Raw genomic sequence first — 19899 nt, forward strand, 5'->3', positions numbered from 1 at the left:
ACAAAGCCGCATTTCAAATTTGGCGCCTACAAACATTCGTTTTGACGTTAAATGAAAGACGAATTGGTAATTTTCGAGGTAAAACCGAGAAAAAGTGAAGGAAGAAGTGGAAATCAACCTAAAACAAGACAAAGAAATTCATTTTTTATTTCGCATGCAAAAACTGTATTGATTACAGGGCCGTATTGCTATAATCCAAACCTATTTATTTCACAAAGAAAATGAACACAATCTGTGAAGGAATTGTACAGTTTCCAGGGAGGCACTCAGTCTCAAACAAAAAAAGGTACCAAACTGTCATTAAAATTTATTCCTAAATTAACGAACTTAGCACAAAATCTTATCAATTATGGCATGGGAGACGAAGTAAATTCTAATCTTGGCCGTTTCCTCAAAGGCTCTTCCGTTTCTTGCAGGAGATCGCGTTTTTTACTGGAATTCTGGAACAAACAAACAAAGTAGAAGCAGGCTGTGGAATATTTTGACGTCAGCCTACTAGACCGCGCTTACCTTTTTATCCCAATGCGTTTGCATATATTTGAGTAATATACTCGTTTTTTCAGTCACTATAACTAAAAAAAAATCTGTAACAAAACGTGGGGGCCCAACGTCACTTACTTTGCTCCGACGGGAAATCCTTTGTGGGCACATAGACCGTCGGTCGTTTCAGGGGGGACCTGCAGCTGTTGTCTACGTGAAATTTGGTGAAGTTGTTCTCATTATACGAAGGAAGACCTTTCAAAAACTCCGCGACGGACTAAAAATTCGACAAATTAGAAGAAACTTGGACATGGGGGCACTTGCCATTTTCACAGTCTGGTTGTACACATGCAAGCTAACAAATCTGGTGGGAAATGCTGGAAATGATATCAGACATCGCTCGGGGGTGGAAATTTCACAGCTAATTAGTTTAACGTGTTCAATAATAATTACAAATAACCATTAACCAAACAATAGAGACACTTGACAGATTTGACAGTTGCGAGGTTGATAAAAGGGACATTTCCGTCGTCACGGCTAGATGGCGCCATTAAATGCGGCGATGCCACATCATCTTGTCGTTTCGTGGCGACACCTATAGATGGCACTTTATTATTTTTTTCAAAACTGTCTAATTTAAGAAAACACGATGTAAAATGATAAAATTTATTAACAAATTATGAATGGGTATTACATATATCACAATAATGGTTGCGGGATGCTACGTACGGTAACACTCTAGAAACATCGACCATCCATTTTAATTCTCTAGCTCACATACGAATTTTGGACGATTGTCATATAATTTTCTATTTATTTATTAGCTATGTACACCTAGTATATTGTGCGGATATCGTTATAGAATACAACAACAGTATGTTTTATTTATTTTCTATACAATTGAGTACACATCACATCGGATTACACGAGTTGTATAATTTTAACATGCAACCAAACGGTCGTTTGTACATACCGGGTGTTCCGCGGGTTTCATACTTACCTAAATTTGTTAATGCGCACTATGTTTTTTTACACGAGCGTGGATTTTACCTTAATCGGAAGCAACTCGGTTAGTTGTTGTCAGATTTGAATTTCGCGGCCAGATTTGGAATCTGCGTAAAATTCTGCGTAAAATGCGCTGTAATAACGAAAGATTGCTTAAAAACAAGCGAGATATCGATTTTAGAAATTAACATGCTTTCAGTAATGAAACTTTTTTTAATTCAAACGACATTACGCAGTTATTTTTTGACGTACGTTAAAAATTCGCCCAGTTATAGATTCTGCGAAGAATTCTGCGTAAAATGAGCAAGAAAAATAAAACATTTCTCCAAAAACAACCGAAATTTACATATTTTTATTAATGAAGCTTTTTTTGACTACATGAAAATTCAAACGGCCATTACCCAGTAATTTTTTTCAGTACGTCAAAAATTCGCTCATTTTTGGATTTCTCGCAAAATTCTGCGAAAAATGAATTGCACTAACAAAAGATTGATTAAAAAACAAGTGAGATATCAATCTCAGAAATTGACATTTTAGCAATGAAGTTTTATTTGACCACCCAAAAATTCAAACGACCATTACTCAGTTATTTTTTGCCGTACGTTAAAAATTCGCTCATTTTTGGATTCCTCGCTAAATTCTGCGAAAAATGAGTTGCAATAACAAAAGATTGATTCAAAAACAAGTGAGATATCGATCTCAGAAATTGACATTTTAGCAATGAAGTTATATTTGACAACTCAAAAATTCAAACGGCCATTACTCAGTTATTTTTTTACGTACGCTAAAAATTAGTCTGGTTTTGGATTTTGCTTGAAATTCTGCGTAAAATGAGCTAAAATAGTAAAAATTGCTTTAAAAACAAGCGAGAAATCGATTTTAGAAACTGACATACTTCAAGTAATAAAGTGACTATTCAAAAATTCAAACGGCCATTACTCAGTTATTTTTTTACGTACCCTAAAAATTCGTCTGGTTTTGGATTTTGCTTGAAATTCTGCGTAAAATGAGCTAAAATAGTAAAAATTGCTTCAAAAACAAGCGAGAAATCGATTCTAGAAACAGACGTACTTCAAGTAATAAAATGACTATTCAAAAATTCAAACGGCCATTACTCAGTAATTTTTTCACGTACGTTGGAAATTCGCTCAGTTTTGGATTTTGCGTGAAATTCTGCGTAAAATGAGCTATAATAACAAATGACTGCTTCAAAAACAAACGAGATATCGATCTCAGAAATTGACGCACTTTTAGTAATAAAGTTTTTTTTGACTACTTAAAAATGCAAATGGCCATAACTCAGTTATTTTTTGATGTTAAAAATTGGCCCAGTTTTGGATTTTGCGCGAAATTCTGCGTTAGATGAGCACAAAAAACCTGAGTTTGCAGTTTCAGACATATTAAGCATTAAAAATTTCGCAACTGAAAACTCACTCGAAATTTCAACCGGCCCTACCTCACTTATTTGTCATCGCACGTGAGTTTAAAGCGCGGATTTAAAATCCACTCGAAATTCTGCGTAAAATGAGCCCCAATAACGCGAATTTGCACCAAAAATAAGCGAGAAATCGACCAATACATGGTTTTAGTCGGCTGTGTAAAAAAACATAGTGCGCATTAACAAATTTCTCGAAACACCTTGTATATTTTAGAACGGCGCTAAGACAGCGGGAGCTAATGGAGGGAACGCCTGTCAATCTCGATAATATGGAGGACATCCCAGTTCTACCAACCCTTTATTATGTAAATTTTAGAATTCGCTCGAGATGATAAGAATTTCGGCTTCGCTAATTTGGTCCCTTTGTTTCCGCAAATTCCATTCTATTGAGATTGTTATCATTTTTAGAACTTTAGGGCCCAATTTGGGCAACCAAAACGGACATCTAAGGTTGGAGCAAGTAGCAATTTAGTTTAACATCGATTTAGTACCGAGAGTCTTGTTTTTTGATCGTCCGGTATTTAGGCTAATTCAGTCTATTTCTATACATATACTTTGATATCTTATTAGTGTGGAAAAACATGAATAAGGTCAAAGATTTGGTGTCGCGAGATTACCTTGAAATTGGGTTTTGAAGAGGTCTTGGATCGCGCAACGTACGTCGCTACTAGGTTTGGCAAACCAGACGGTTAGAGTTGCGACGTACGTCTCCTTTTCACAGCCAACTGTGATTGCTATTTGAATAGTGTCTGGACAAGATTTCGCAGTCTTTTTCGCGTGTTAATTCGCTCTTTGGAAGTGTTGGTGTTGAGAATTTAAGTGCCAAAGAAATATTGGTGGGACTTAATACTCTAGTTTAGAATTCTCGTTTTGATCTGTTGCACTTAAATTAGAATTAGTTGACGATTTTGAGTATGCCGCCCCAAGCCCCGTCGGTGAGGTCGCGTCTGCACAAAAGCGCGACCTCTCCAACTGATTGCTTGGTCATTGAACACTGCGTGGATGAGAATCGGATGTTTCGGTACAAAGAAATTCGAGTGCTCTTAAAAAATGAAATCACCAAAAGCACTACAGTCCACCTCGTCGAACCCGCTGACCGTGTAGTCGCCCAGGGCGTGACAATACAGCGTGGAGTTGAGGGCGGTCTCGCTGACGCACGTCGGATGAGTCCAGGCGTTCTGCCCCCAGCCCCAGCCGTGCCCCCAGTCGATCACCACCCCCGAGAGCACCGTGTGATCGGCCTCGTACTTCTGCTTGGGGGGCGGCCGCACGTGGATCTTGCTCGAGTTGGGGGCTGGAAAAAACTCACGTTCATCCCCAAACAACGAGAGGCGCTTCTCACCTTCTTGAGTGCCTTTGTCGGAGAATTTGTTGTCGAGAGGCAGGTGCGGCGGGGGCGGCAACTGAAACAATCCCAATCGATATCAGAGGATCGTCCTGCCAGAAAAAGATTCGCGGCGTCTTACGTCTCCCTGCTATACAGAGTGGTCGAGGAAAACTCACCGTGTTGCTGATGGCGGTCATCCAATCACTGCGCAGATTGAAAAACAAAAACGAGTTTTGTATGATTGAAAAAACGAAAAATTGAAAATGACAAATTAAAAATAAATTTTTGCCCAAAAAATTTACCATCGAATTTTTGACTTTTGAGGACTTATTCTAATGTGGAATGAACCTAAAAAAACAATGGCGCAAACTGTTTCTCAAAATCTTTTTGAGTTTCGGAGATATCGAGCTTTGAAATTTTTGCAACTCAAAATTCAATATTCGAAATTGACTGACTCATAAGTCAGTTAGTTCCGGACCGATCTTAACGAATCTTATCTTTTTGGATTCTACGCGAAATTCTGCGTAAAATGAGTCTATCCAGCTTAAATTTCCTTAACAAATGACCGAGGTGTCGACCGAATTAGTTTTTCAGACAGTGATTTTAGGGTCCCCTGTTTCGGGGCGATAAAATTATAAATTTTGCTGTTTTTTTATTTCGAATTTTCCACAATCAATGAACAATTGAAAAACAATAGTTGTTAAAAGTTTCGTTGTTTTAGCACTAAAATTGTCGGAGTTTTGGAATTTTATATAAATTTTCAAAATGTTTTGGTTCATGTATAAAGAAAATTTCTAAATTTTTGGATTTTTGTTTTAAAATTTTCCACGATGAAAGATTATCTTAAAACCAGTACTTCTACAAAGTTTCGCTGTTGCAACTGTAAAATTGTCAAAATTATCGAATTTAATACAAACTTTCAAAATTTTATGGTCCACGTATCAATAAAAATTTCAAAATTTTCGGTTTTTTGTGCTAAAATTTTCTAATTTTCCACGATCAATAAGCAATTAAAAATTCATAGTCCTGCAAAGTTTTGTGGCAAATTTTAAAAAATTTCTGCTCCACGTATAAAAAAAAACACTAGATTTTCGTTTTTTGTTCTAAAATTTCTTAACTTTCCACGATCAATGACCAATTCAAAAGCCATAGTTCTGCAAAGTTTCGTTGTTTTAGCTCTAAAATTGTGGGAGTTGTGGAATCGCATACATATTTGAAAAAATTTATGGTTCACGTATATAATTTTTTTTTTTAATTTCGGTTTTTTGTTCTAAAATTTCTTAATTTTCCACGATCAATGAACAATTGAAGAGGAGTAAGTCTGCAAAGTTTCATTGTTTTATCTTTACAATTGTTGGAGTTTCGGAATTTTATACAAATTTTCGAAATTTTATGCTTCACGTACAAAAAAAATTCTAAATTTTCGGATTTTTGTTCTAAAATTTCTTAATTTTCTACGATTACTGAACAATTGAAAAGCAGTAGACTTCTAAAATTTCGTTGTTTTAACTCTAAAATTGTCGGAGTTATGGAATTTTATATACATTTTCAAAATTTTATGGTTTATGTATAGAGAAAATTTCTAAATTTTCGGATTTTTGTTTTAAAATTTTCTAATTTTCCACGATGAAAGAACATTTTAAAACCAGTACTTCTACAATGTTTCGTTGTTGTAACTGTAATATTGTCAAAATTATGGAATTTCATACAAACTTTAAAAATTTTATGGACCACGTGTCAATAAAAATTTTGAATATTTCGGTTTTTTGTGCTAAAATTTCCTAATTTTCTACGATCAATCAACAATTGAAAAGGAGTAAGTCTGCAAAATTTCGTTGTTTTATCTTTACAATTGTTGGAGTTTTGAAATTTTATACAAATTTTCGAAATTTTATGCTTCACGTACAAAAAAGATTCTAAATTTTCAGATTTTTGATATAAAATTTCTTAATTTTCCACGATCAATGAACAATTGAAAAGCAGTAGACTTGTAAAATTTCGTTGTTTTAACTCTAAAATTGTCGGAGTTATCAAATGTTTTATAAATTTTCAAAATTTTATGGTTTATGTATAGAGAAAATTTCTAACTTTTCCGATTTTTGTTCTAAAACTTTCTAATTTTCCACAATCAATGAACAATTGAAAAGCAATAGTTATTAAAAGTTTCGTTGTTTTAGCACTAAAATTGTCGGAGTTATGAAATTTTATATAAATTTTCAAAATTTTTTGGTTCATGTATAAAAAAATTTCAAAATTTTCGAATTTTTGTTTTAAAATTTTCACGATGAAAGAACATTTTAAAACCAGTACTTTAACAAAATTTCGCTGTTGTAACTGTAATATTGTCAAAATTATGGAATTTAATACCAACTTTCAAAATTTTATGGACGACGTAATTTTTTGTGCTAAAGTTTCCTAATTTTCCACGATCAATGAACAATTGAAAAGTTATAATCCTATAAAGTTATGTTGTTTTAGCTCTAAAATTGTCAAAGTTATGGAATTTTATGCAAACTTTAAAAATTTTTAGCTCCCCGTATAAAAAAATAAAAATTTTCGGTTTTTTTTGTTCTAAGATTTTCTAATTTTCCACAATCAATGAATCATTGAAAAGCCATAGTTTTGCAAAGTTTTGTTGTTCTAGCTGTAAAATTGTCAAAATTATGGAATTAAATACAAATTTTCGAAATTTTATGCGCCGCGTAGAAAAAAAAACTCTAAAATTTTGGATTTTTGTTCTAAAAATTCCTAATTTTTTACAAACAAAAAACAATTGAAAAGCAGTAGTTACCCAAAGTTTTGTTGTTTTAGCTCCAAAATTGTTGGGGTTATAGAATTTTATTTAAATTTTAAAAAATTTATGGTCCACGTATTAAAAAAATTTCTAAACTTTTTGGAGTTTGGTTCTAAATTTTTTAATTTTCCACTATCAATGAACAATGGAAAAGCCATAGTTTTGCAAAGTTTCGTTGTTTTAGCTCCAAAATTGTATGAGTTATGGAATTTTATACAAATTTTAAGCTCCACGTTTAAAAAATTTTGGTCCACGTATAAATAAAATTTTCTAAAATTTTGTTTTTTGTTCTAAAATCTTCTGTTTTTTCGCGATTGAATTCACAATTGAAAAGCAGTAGTTCTACAAAACTTCGTTGTTCTAGCTCTAAAATTATGGAAGTTAATGAGTTTAATACAAATTTTTGAAATTTTATGATCCACAAGAAAAAAATAATCCAAAATTTTGGGTTTTTGTCCTAAAATTTTCTATCAATGAACAATTAAAAAATCATAGTTCTGCAAAGTTTTGATTTTACTCTGAAATTGTTAAAATTATGTAATTTAATACAATTTTTTCCAAATTTTATGCGCCACGTATAAAAAAAATTCTAAATTTTTGGATTTTTTTTCTAAAATTTCCTAATTTTCCACGATCAATGAACAATTGAAAAGAAGTAAGTTTGCAACGTTTTGTTGTTTTATCTTTACAATTGTTGGAGTTTTGGAATTTTATACAAATTTTCGAAATTTTATGCTTCACGTTTAAAAAAAAATTCTAATTTTTCAGATTTTTGTTCTAACATTTCTTAATTTTCCACGATCAATGAACAAATGAAAAGCAGTAGATTAGCAAAATTTCGATGTTTTAGCTCTAAAATTGTATGAGTTATGGACTTTTATACAAATTTTAATAATTTTATGGTTCACGTTTAAAAAAAATTGAAAATTTTTAGTTTTTCGTTCTAAAATTTTCAAAATGCGAGAAAAACGATTCCGGAAAGGCCTTATTTGCCGTAATTCCTGAAAAATCGGGAAAAATCGTTTTCGGAGCATCCAAATTTTAGCCCTCTGGCAACAAGTCAAAATTTCAAACGCCTCTAACTCACTTATTTGTTGACTGACGATAAAAAGCTAGGGGTGGTTTTGGATTCAGCGCAAAATTCTGCGTTAAATGAGCCCATCCAGTTCAAATTTTCTTGACAACTAACCGAGATGTCGACCGAATTAGATTTTCAGAGGGTGACTTTCAAGAGGCTATTTCGGGGTGAAAACTGCTTTTAGTATTATTGAATTCTATATCGATCGAAACAGGAGCTCGAGATCTATTGACTGGCCAAATCTCAGATCAATCGGACAAATAGTTTACGAGGGGCGACCAAAAAACGAAAAATTGTCCAAAAAATCTACCATCGAATTTTTACCTTTTGAGGACTTATTTTCTTTTAGTTTTCACTGACTTACTTGACTTCCGCTGATGACTGCGCCATCAGCCAGCAGACGTCGTGCGGTGCTTTGGTTCCGATGGCTAGGAGTTGGCCTATGTGGCAGCTGCGGGGGAAACGGGGCTTCTTAGGCACCTGGCGGGTCCATTCGCCGACGGCCAAGAGTTCTGGAGTTTCGCTGATTCGTATTCGGCCTTTGGGGCGACTTAGGGCTTTGTCGGCGAACCAGGCGAGGGTCGAGTCTTCGTAGAGGACGAACCATTCTTCGCACCATTTCTTGCAGAAGAGGCTTCCTGGGGGAAGGTGTTAGAGTGGGGAGGGGGTGGTTGAGTGAGCTTACTTTTGTAGCGGAGGAGGTAGCCGCCTTTGACTTGCTTGTTGGAGACTGGAAGAGAAATTTGCAGATTTGGAAGTTTTTCTATTTTTGGGCAAACATTTTCTACGATCAGTGAACTTTTCAAAAGAAGTCATTCTTCAAAGTTTCACTGTTCTAGCTTTGAAGTTCTTAAAATTATAGAATTTAATACAAATTTTATCAATTTTTTTTCTAAATTTTTGTTTTTTGTTCTAAAACTTTCTAATTTTCCTCCATCAATGAACAAATAAAAACAGTAGTTCAACAAAGATTCGTTGTTTTAGCTCTAAAATAGTAAAAATTATGGAAATTAATACAAGTTTTATGGTCCGCGTAAAAAAAAGTTCTAAATTTGCGGTTTTTTGTTTTAAAATTTTCGAATTATCCACAATCAATAAACAATTGAAAAACAATGGATTTTAAAAGTTTTGTTTTTTTAGCTCTAAAATTGTCGGAGTTATTACAAATTTTAAAAAATTTATGGTTCATGTATAAAAAAAATTTCTAAATTTTTGGTATTTTATTCTAAAATTTTCTAATTTTCCACAATCAATGAATATTTAAAAAAAGTAGTTCTGCAAAATTTCGTTGTTTTAGCTCTAAAATTGTGGGAGTTATAGAATTTTATACAAATTTTCAAAATTTTATAGTCCACGTATAAAAAGTTTTTTTTAATTTTTGGTTTTTTGTTCTAAAATTTTCTAATTTTCCACGATCAATGAACAATTAAAAAGAAATAGTTCTGCAAAGTTTCGTTGTTTTAGCTCTAAAATTGTTGGAGTTATTAAATTTTATACAAATTTTCGGAATTTTATGCTCTGCGTATAAAAAAAAATTCTAAATTTTTGGTATTTTATTCTAAAATTTTCTAATTTTTCACAATCAATGAATATTTAAAAAAAGTAGTTCTGCAAAATTTCGTTGATTTAGCTCTAAAATTGTGTGAGTTATAGAATTTTATACAAATTTTCAAAATTTTATAGTCCACGTATAAAAAGTTTTTTTTAATTTTCGGTTTTTTGTTCTAAAATTTTCTGATTTTCCACGATCAATGAACAATTAAAAAGAAATAGTTCTGCAAAGTTTCGTTGTTTTAGCTCTAAAATTGTCGGAGTTATTAAATTTTATACAAATTTTCGGAATTTTATGCTCCACGTACATATAAAAACAATTCTAAATTTTCAGATTTTTGTTCTAAAATTTCCCAATTTTTCACGATCAACGAACAATTAAAACGCAGTTGATCTGCAAAATTTCGTTGTTTTACCTCTAAAATTGTATGATTTATGGTCTTTTATCCAAATTTTAAAAATTTTATGGTCCACGTTTAAAAAAAATTCTAAATTTTTGGTATTTTATTCTAAAATTTTCTAATTTTCCACAACAATGAATATTTAAAAAAAGTAGTTCTGCAAAATTTCGTTGTTTTAGCTCTAAAATTGTGTGAGTTATAGAATTTTATACAAATTTTCAAAATTTTATAGTCCACGTATAAAAAGTTTTTTTTAATTTTCGGTTTTTTGTTCTAAAATTTTCTGATTTTCCACGATCAATGAACAATTAAAACAAAATAGTTCTGCAAAGTTTCGTTGTTTTAGCTCTAAAATTGTCGGAGTTATTAAATTTTATACAAATTTTCGGAATTTTATGCTCCACGTATAAAAAAATTCTAAATTTTCCGATTTTTGTTCTAAAATTTCTTAATTTTCCACGATCAACGAACAATTGAAAAGCAGTAGATCTGCAAAATTTCGTTGTTTTACCTCTAAAATTGTGTGAGTTATAGAATTTTATACAAATTTTCAAAATTTTATAGTCCACGTATAAAAAGTTTTTTTTAATTTTCGGTTTTTTGTTCTAAAATTTTCTGATTTTCCACGATCAATGAACAATTAAAAAGAAATAGTTCTGCAAAGTTTCGTTGTTTTAGCTCTAAAATTGTCGGAGTTATTAAATTTTATACAAATTTTCGGAATTTTATGCTCCACGTATAAAAAAATTCTAAATTTTCCGATTTTTGTTCTAAAATTTCTTAATTTTCCACGATCAACGAACAATTGAAAAGCAGTAGATCTGCAAAATTTCGTTGTTTTACCTCTAAAATTGTGTGAGTTATAGAATTTTATACAAATTTTCAAAATTTTATAGTCCACGTATAAAAAGTTTTTTTTAATTTTCGGTTTTTTGTTCTAAAATTTTCTGATTTTCCACGATCAATGAACAATTAAAAAGAAATAGTTCTGCAAAGTTTCGTTGTTTTAGCTCTAAAATTGTCGGAGTTATTAAATTTTATACAAATTTTCGGAATTTTATGCTCTGCGTATAAAAAAAAATTCTAAATTTTTGGTATTTTATTCTAAAATTTTCTAATTTTCCACAACAATGAATATTTAAAAAAAGTAGTTCTGCAAAATTTCGTTGTTTTAGCTCTAAAATTGTGTGAGTTATAGAATTTTATACAAATTTTCAAAATTTTATAGTCCACGTATAAAAAGTTTTTTTTAATTTTCGGTTTTTTGTTCTAAAATTTTCTGATTTTCCACGATCAATGAACAATTAAAAAGAAATAGTTCTGCAAAGTTTCGTTGTTTTAGCTCTAAAATTGTCGGAGTTATTAAATTTTATACAAATTTTCGGAATTTTATGCTCCACGTACATATAAAAACAATTCTAAATTTTCAGATTTTTGTTCTAAAATTTCCCAATTTTTCACGATCAACGAACAATTAAAACGCAGTTGATCTGCAAAATTTCGTTGTTTTACCTCTAAAATTGTATGATTTATGGTCTTTTATCCAAATTTTAAAAATTTTATGGTCCACGTTTAAAAAAAATTCTAAATTTTTGGTATTTTATTCTAAAATTTTCTAATTTTCCACAACAATGAATATTTAAAAAAAGTAGTTCTGCAAAATTTCGTTGTTTTAGCTCTAAAATTGTGTGAGTTATAGAATTTTATACAAATTTTCAAAATTTTATAGTCCACGTATAAAAAGTTTTTTTTAATTTTCGGTTTTTTGTTCTAAAATTTTCTGATTTTCCACGATCAATGAACAATTAAAACAAAATAGTTCTGCAAAGTTTCGTTGTTTTAGCTCTAAAATTGTCGGAGTTATTAAATTTTATACAAATTTTCGGAATTTTATGCTCCACGTATAAAAAAATTCTAAATTTTCCGATTTTTGTTCTAAAATTTCTTAATTTTCCACGATCAACGAACAATTGAAAAGCAGTAGATCTGCAAAATTTCGTTGTTTTACCTCTAAAATTGTGTGAGTTATAGAATTTTATACAAATTTTCAAAATTTTATAGTCCACGTATAAAAAGTTTTTTTTAATTTTCGGTTTTTTGTTCTAAAATTTTCTGATTTTCCACGATCAATGAACAATTAAAAAGAAATAGTTCTGCAAAGTTTCGTTGTTTTAGCTCTAAAATTGTCGGAGTTATTAAATTTTATACAAATTTTCGGAATTTTATGCTCCACGTATAAAAAAATTCTAAATTTTCCGATTTTTGTTCTAAAATTTCTTAATTTTCCACGATCAACGAACAATTGAAAAGCAGTAGATCTGCAAAATTTCGTTGTTTTACCTCTAAAATTGTGTGAGTTATAGAATTTTATACAAATTTTCAAAATTTTATAGTCCACGTATAAAAAGTTTTTTTTAATTTTCGGTTTTTTGTTCTAAAATTTTCTGATTTTCCACGATCAATGAACAATTAAAAAGAAATAGTTCTGCAAAGTTTCGTTGTTTTAGCTCTAAAATTGTCGGAGTTATTAAATTTTATACAAATTTTCGGAATTTTATGCTCCACGTTTCAAAAATTTTCTAAATTTTCCGATTTTTGTTCTAAAATTTCTTAATTTTCCACGATCAACGAACAATTGAAAAGCAGTAGATCTGCAAAATTTCGTTGTTTTACCTCTAAAATTGTATGAGTTATGGACTTTTATCCAAATTTTATAAATTTTATGGTCCACGTTTAAAAAAATTCTAAATTTTTGGTTTTTTGTTCTAAAATTTTCTAATTTGCCACAAACAATGACCAATTGAAAAGCACTAGTTTTACAAAGTTTTATTGTTTTAGCTTTAAAATTATCGGAGTTATGGAATTTAAAACAAATTTTGAACATTTTTGGTCTACGTATAAATAAAATGTCTAAAATTACGATTTTTATTTCAAAAATTTTCTAATTTTCCACGATGATAGAACAGTTCAATAGCAGTATTTCTATGCAGATTTGCTGTTGTAGCTGTTAAATTGTCAAAATTATGGAATTTAATACAAATTTTCGAAATTTTATGGGCCACGTATAAAAAAATTCTAAATTTTCCGATTTTTGTTCTAAGATTTTCTAATTTTGCACGATCAATGAACAATTAAAAAGTAATAGTTTTGCAAAGTTTCGTTGTTTTAGCTCTAAGATAGTCAAAATTATTTAAATTAATACGAATTTTAAAAATTTTATGGTCCGCGTATAAACAAATTTATAAATATGCGTTTTTTGTTGCAAAATTTTCGAATTTTCCACAATCAATAAACAATTAAAAAGCAATAGTTCTTAAAAGTTTCATTGTTTTAGCTCTAAAATTGTCGGAGTTATAAAATTTTATAAAAATATTTGGAATTTTACGCTCCACATATAAAAAAAAATTCTAAATGTTCAGATTTTTGTTCTAAAATTTCTTAATTTTCCACGATCAACGAACAATTGAAAAGCAGTAGATCTGCAAAATTTAGTTGTTTTACCTCCAAAATTGTATGAGTTATGGACTTTTATCCAAATTTTAAAAATTTTATGGTCCACGTTTAAAAATATTCTAAATTTTTGGTTTTTTGTTCTAAAATTTTCTAATTTTCCACAAACAATAACCAATTGAAAAGCTGTAGTTGTACATAGTTTCGTTGATTTAACTCTAAAATTGTAAGGGTTGTGGAATTTTATACAAATTTTGAAATTTTTCTGGTCCACGAATAAATAAAATGTCTAAAATTTCGATTTTTTGTTTCAAAAATTTTCTAATTTTCTACGATGATAGAGCAGTTCAATAGCAGTATTTCAACACAGTTTTGCTGTTATAGCTGTAAAATTGGCAAAATTACGGAATTTAATACAAATTTTCGAAATTTTATGGGCCACTTATAAAAAAATTCTAAATTTTCCGATTTTTGTTCTAAAACTTTCTAAATCTTGCACGATCAATGAACAATTAAGAAGCAATAGTTCTGCAAAGTTTCGTTGTTTTAGCTCTAAAATTGTTAGTTATAAAATTTTATACAAATTTTCGAAATTTTATAGTCCGCGAAAAAACAAAAATTTCTAAAATTTCGTTTTTTTGTTCTAAAATTCTCTAATTTTCCACGAACAATGAACAATTGAAAAGCCATAGTTTTGCAAGGTTTTGTTGTTTTCGCTCTAAAATTGAACGAGTTATAGAATTTTGTCCAAATTTTAAAAATTTTATGCTCCACGTTTCAAAAATTTTCTAAATTGTTTGTTTTTAGTTTTAAAATTTTTAAAATTTCCACAATAAACATTTCAAAAGCAGTTGTTCTGGAAAGTTTTATACAAATTTTCGAAATTTTATAGTCCGCGAAAAAACAAAAATTTCTAAAATTTCGTTTTTTTGTTCTAAAATTCTCTAATTTTCCACGAACAATGAACAATTGAAAAGCCATAGTTTTGCAAGGTTTTGTTGTTTTCGCTCTAAAATTGAACGAGTTATAGAATTTTATATAAATTTTAAAAATTTTATGCTCCACGTTTCAAAAATTTTCTAAATTTTTTGTTTTTAGTTTTAAAATTTTTAAAATTTCCACAATAAACATTTCAAAAGCAGTTGTTCTGGAAAGTTTTATACAAATTTTCGAAATTTTATAGTCCGCGAAAAAACAAAAATTTCTAAAATTTCGTTTTTTTGTTCTAAAATTTTCTAATTTTCCACGAGCAATGAACAATTGAAAAGCCATAGTTTTGCAAGGTTTTGTTGTTTTCGCTCTAAAATTGAACGAGTTATAGAATTTTATCCAAATTTTAAAAATTTTATGCTCCACGTTTAAAAAATTTTCTAAATTTTTTGTTTTTAGTTTTAAAATTTTTAAAATTTCCACAATAAACATTTCAAAAGCAGTTGTTCTGGAAAGTTTTATACAAATTTTCGAAATTTTATAGTCCGCGAAAAAACAAAAATTTCTAAAATTTCGTTTTTTTGTTCTAAAATTTTCTAATTTTCCACGAGCAATGAACAATTGAAAAGCCATAGTTTTGCAAGGTTTTGTTGTTTTCGCTCTAAAATTGAACGAGTTATAGAATTTTATCCAAATTTTAAAAATTTTATGCTCCACGTTTAAAAAATTTTCTAAATTTTTTGTTTTTAGTTTTAAAATTTTTAAAATTTCCACAATAAACATTTCAAAAGCAGTTGTTCTGGAAAGTTTTATACAAATTTTCGAAATTTTATAGTCCGCGAAAAAACAAAAATTTCTAAAATTTCGTTTTTTTGTTCTAAAATTTTCTAATTTTCCACGAGCAATGAACAATTGAAAAGCCATAGTTTTGCAAGGTTTTGTTGTTTTCGCTCTAAAATTGAACGAGTTATAGAATTTTATCCAAATTTTAAAAATTTTATGCTCCACGTTTAAAAAATTTTCTAAATTTTTTGTTTTTAGTTTTAAAATTTTTAAAATTTCCACAATAAACATTTCAAAAGCAGTTGTTCTGGAAAGTTTTATACAAATTTTCGAAATTTTATAGTCCGCGAAAAAACAAAAATTTCTAAAATTTCGTTTTTTTGTTCTAAAATTTTCTAATTTTCCACGAGCAATGAACAATTGAAAAGCCATAGTTTTGCAAGGTTTTGTTGTTTTCGCTCTAAAATTGAACGAGTTATAGAATTTTATCCAAATTTTAAAAATTTTATGCTCCACGTTTCAAAAATTTTCTAAATTTTTTGTTTTTAGTTTTAAAATTTTTAAAATTTCCACAATAAACATTTCAAAAGCAGTTGTTCTGGAAAGTTTTATACAAATTTTCGAAATTTTATAGTCCGCGAAAAAACAAAAATTTCTAAAATTTCGTTTTTTTGTTCTAAAATTTTCTAATTTTCCACGAGCAATGAACAATTGAAAAGCCATAGTTTTGCAAGGTTTTGTTGTTTTCGCTCTAAAATTGAACGAGTTATAGAATTTTATCCAAATTTTAAAAATTTTATGCTCCACGTTTAAAAAATTTTCTAAATTTTTTGTTTTTAGTTTTAAAATTTTTAAAATTTCCACAATAAACATTTCAAAAGCAGTTGTTCTGGAAAGTTTTATACAAATTTTCGAAATTTTATAGTCCGCGAAAAAACAAAAATTTCTAAAATTTCGTTTTTTTGTTCTAAAATTTTCTAATTTTCCACGAGCAATGAACAATTGAAAAGCCATAGTTTTGCAAGGTTTTGTTGTTTTCGCTCTAAAATTGAACGAGTTATAGAATTTTATCCAAATTTTAAAAATTTTATGCTCCACGTTTAAAAAATTTTCTAAATTTTTTGTTTTTAGTTTTAAAATTTTTAAAATTTCCACAATAAACATTTCAAAAGCAGTTGTTCTGGAAAGTTTTATACAAATTTTCGAAATTTTATAGTCCGCGAAAAAACAAAAATTTCTAAAATTTCGTTTTTTTGTTCTAAAATTTTCTAATTTTCCACGAGCAATGAACAATTGAAAAGCCATAGTTTTGCAAGGTTTTGTTGTTTTCGCTCTAAAATTGAACGAGTTATAGAATTTTATCCAAATTTTAAAAATTTTATGCTCCACGTTTAAAAAATTTTCTAAATTTTTTGTTTTTAGTTTTAAAATTTTTAAAATTTCCACAATAAACATTTCAAAAGCAGTTGTTCTGGAAAGTTTTATACAAATTTTCGAAATTTTATAGTCCGCGAAAAAACAAAAATTTCTAAAATTTCGTTTTTTTGTTCTAAAATTTTCTAATTTTCCACGAGCAATGAACAATTGAAAAGCCATAGTTTTGCAAGGTTTTGTTGTTTTCGCTCTAAAATTGAACGAGTTATAGAATTTTATCCAAATTTTAAAAATTTTATGCTCCACGTTTCAAAAATTTTCTAAATTTTTTGTTTTTAGTTTTAAAATTTTTAAAATTTCCACAATAAACATTTCAAAAGCAGTTGTTCTGGAAAGTTTTATACAAATTTTCGAAATTTTATAGTCCGCGAAAAAACAAAAATTTCTAAAATTTCGTTTTTTTGTTCTAAAATTTTCTAATTTTTCACGAGCAATGAACAATTGAAAAGCCATAGTTTTGCAAGGTTTTGTTGTTTTCGCTCTAAAATTGAACGAGTTATAGAATTTTATATAAATTTTAAAAATTTTATGCTCCACGTTTCAAAAATTTTCTAAATTTTTTGTTTTTAGTTTTAAAATTTTTAAAATTTCCACAATAAACATTTCAAAAGCAGTTGTTCTGGAAAGTTTTATTGTTTTAGCTCTAAAATTGTCGGAGTTATAGAATTTTATAGAAATTTTAAATTTTATGTTCGACGTTTAATAAAAATTTTAAATTTTTGGTTTTTTGTTCTAAAATTTTTTAATTTTCCACAATCAATGAACGATTGAAAAGTAGTAATTCTGCAACGTTTCGTTGTCGTATCTTTAAAGTTGTTGGAATTATGGAATTTTTTACAAATTTTTAAAATTTTACGATCGACTTAAATATAAAAATTTCTAAAATTTAGGCTATTTGTTTAAAAAAATTTTAATTTTTTCCGATAAAAGAACGATTGAAAAGCAGTACATCTTCAAAGTTTCGTTGTTGTAACAATAAAATTGTCGAGATTATGAAATTTTATACAATTTTTTTTTAATTTTGTTGTCCACATATAAATAAAAATTTCCAAATTTTTGGTATTTAGTCCTAAAATTTCCTAATTTTCCACGATCAATGAACAATTAAAAAGCAGTAGTTCTGCAAAGTTTCGTTGTTTTAGCTCTAAAATTGTCGGAGTTATGGAATTTTATACAAATTTCAAAAATTTTATCCTCCACGTATAAATCTGTTTTTCTAAATTTTTGGGTTCGTGTTCTAAAATTTTTATTTTTCTGCGATCAATGAGCTATTAAAAAGCAGTACTTTTACAAAGTTCCGCTGTTGTAACTGCAAAATCGTCAAAATTATGGAATTTTATCAAATTTGAAAAATTGCATGCTCCTCGTAAAGATAAATTTCGAAAATTTCTCTTGTTTCATCAATTATTCCTCCCCTTTACCCCGTCACAACCTGTTAAAACCTACAATAACTGCATGAATTTCCTCCATGAATGAAAGAATCCGTACATTCAGATTCTGCCTCGAGATGAATAAACTTAGATCTGTCTGGAGCTGCGCAACGAAGTTTACCTGCTGACCTAAATACAGATCGCAACTGCTTGAACTCCAAACAGTTCAATTACGATTCCTTTTATTACACGATAATAAAAAAATTCCACGAATTTTCCCCCAGTTCTCCCCAATCCGCTCGCCCAACAGCTCGTTTTCTTCCCCTCGCATCCCACTAATTCACTTACTGTTTTGGTGTTGAACATCCTGGAAAGAAGGATTCCCTCGGGACATACACAAAGTGAACATGATGAGTTGAACACTGGAATTGCACTGGCAACGTGGGGACGGACAGGATCACACCCAGACATGCGTTGGTTGCGCCGCCGCCGCCGCCGCCTCCCAACTGACACGTTTCCCGACTGGAGCAATTTTTCGCGACTGATGAACATTGACAGGGAAGTAAAGTGGCGGTGAAAGCAAAAGGAAAATTTCTCCATTTTATTTCTTTTTATTTAGTTCGTTTTTTCCTTCTTTTTAGCCCGTTTCCTTACACAGAAACGCGCAAGGGTTTTAAATGAGAAATAAATGACGCAGAGGAAGATCCAGAGCGTTGCTGTCACGACTACGGCGACATCTATCATCAAGTATTGGTACCAATTTTTGCAATTTTGAAGTTAGTTGCCCTTCGCTTATACATGAAGCAATCTTAACGTATTGGTGCTCATTTTACGCAGAATTTCGCGTGGAATCCAAAAAAGTAAGATTCGTTAAGATCGGTCCGGAAATAACCGAATTATAAGCGATCAAAGTGTCGGATATTGGATTTTGAGTTGGAAAAATTTCAAAGCTCGATATCTCCGAAACTAAAAAAGATTTTGAGAAACGGTTTGCCTCATGGTTTTTTTCGGCTCATTCTACTTTAGAAAAAGTCCTCAAAAGTCGAAAATTCGATGATAATTTTTTTGGTCAAAAAAATTTTGCGACCCAATCGATGAAAAATTTTCAATTTTTCGTTTTTTGTTCGCCCCTCGTAAACTACTTGCCCTATCAATCTGAAATTTTGCAAGTTAATAGACCTTAAGCTGCTCTTGCCATCGATATATAATTCAATAATATTAAACGTAGTTTTCACCCAGAAACATCGTCCTGAAAATGACCGTAAAATCGGGCTCTGAAAATGTAATTCGGTCGATTTCTCGTTTATTTGTCATGGAAATTTTAGTTATGTGGGTTCATTTTACGCAGAATTTGGCGCTGAATCCAAAAATATCTTTATTTTTCTTGTACGACAACAAATAACTGAGTTAGAGGCGTTTGAAATTAAGGGTTGTCGCCAGAGGGTCAAAATTTTGAAAGTGCGACGATTTTGCTTGATATCTCCGGAATTTTGGCAAATATCAAACATCCCTTTTCGGAATTGTTTTTCTCGCAATTTTTTACCTTAGAAATCAATCTTAGATAGTTCGAATTCAATTTGTTTATTTTTTTAATGTAGAAGTTAGCTGCCTTCCGTCTCTACATAAGACTCTTTAGCTATCTCCCTTATTCATAAAGCAATCTTAACGTATTGGTGCTCATTTTACGCAGAATTTTGCGTGGAATCCAAAAAAGTAAGATTCGTTAAGATCGGTCCAGAAATAACCGAATTATAAGCGATCAAAGTGTCGGATATTGGATTTTGAGTTGGAAAAATTTCAAGGCTCGATATCTTCGAAACTAAAAAAGATTTTGAGAAACGGTTTGCTTCATGGTATT

The 19899-nt window shown here is 29.8% G+C and overlaps 2 protein-coding genes across 2 annotated transcripts; both read right to left on the bottom strand.

Moving 5' to 3' along the window:
• Positions 1-291: 291 nt before the first annotated feature.
• Positions 292-1031, bottom strand: LOC148180615 (DET1- and DDB1-associated protein 1). Its single transcript, XM_088040513.1, has 4 exons — positions 805-1031; positions 619-757; positions 511-572; positions 292-440 (listed from the first exon to the last, which is right to left on the bottom strand). Exons 1-4 carry the CDS (start codon positions 805-807, stop codon positions 348-350), a joined length of 297 nt encoding a protein of 98 aa, XP_087896639.1. The 5' UTR covers positions 808-1031; the 3' UTR covers positions 292-347.
• A 101-nt stretch (positions 1032-1132) lies between these two features.
• Positions 1133-18559, bottom strand: LOC148180616 (uncharacterized). Its single transcript, XM_088047713.1, is given in 7 exon segments — positions 1133-4217; positions 4266-4326; positions 4427-4454; positions 8487-8760; positions 8808-8852; positions 18390-18489; positions 18492-18559. Coding segments are annotated over 7 exon segments (780 nt in total). The 5' UTR covers positions 18513-18559; the 3' UTR covers positions 1133-3966.
• Between the last annotated feature and the right edge of the window lie 1340 nt (positions 18560-19899).

This window comes from Gnatocerus cornutus, chromosome 1, assembly GCF_029298725.1.
Source record: "Gnatocerus cornutus isolate USDA-ARS CGAHR chromosome 1, icGnaCorn1.1, whole genome shotgun sequence".
NCBI lineage: Eukaryota > Metazoa > Arthropoda > Insecta > Coleoptera > Tenebrionidae > Gnatocerus > Gnatocerus cornutus.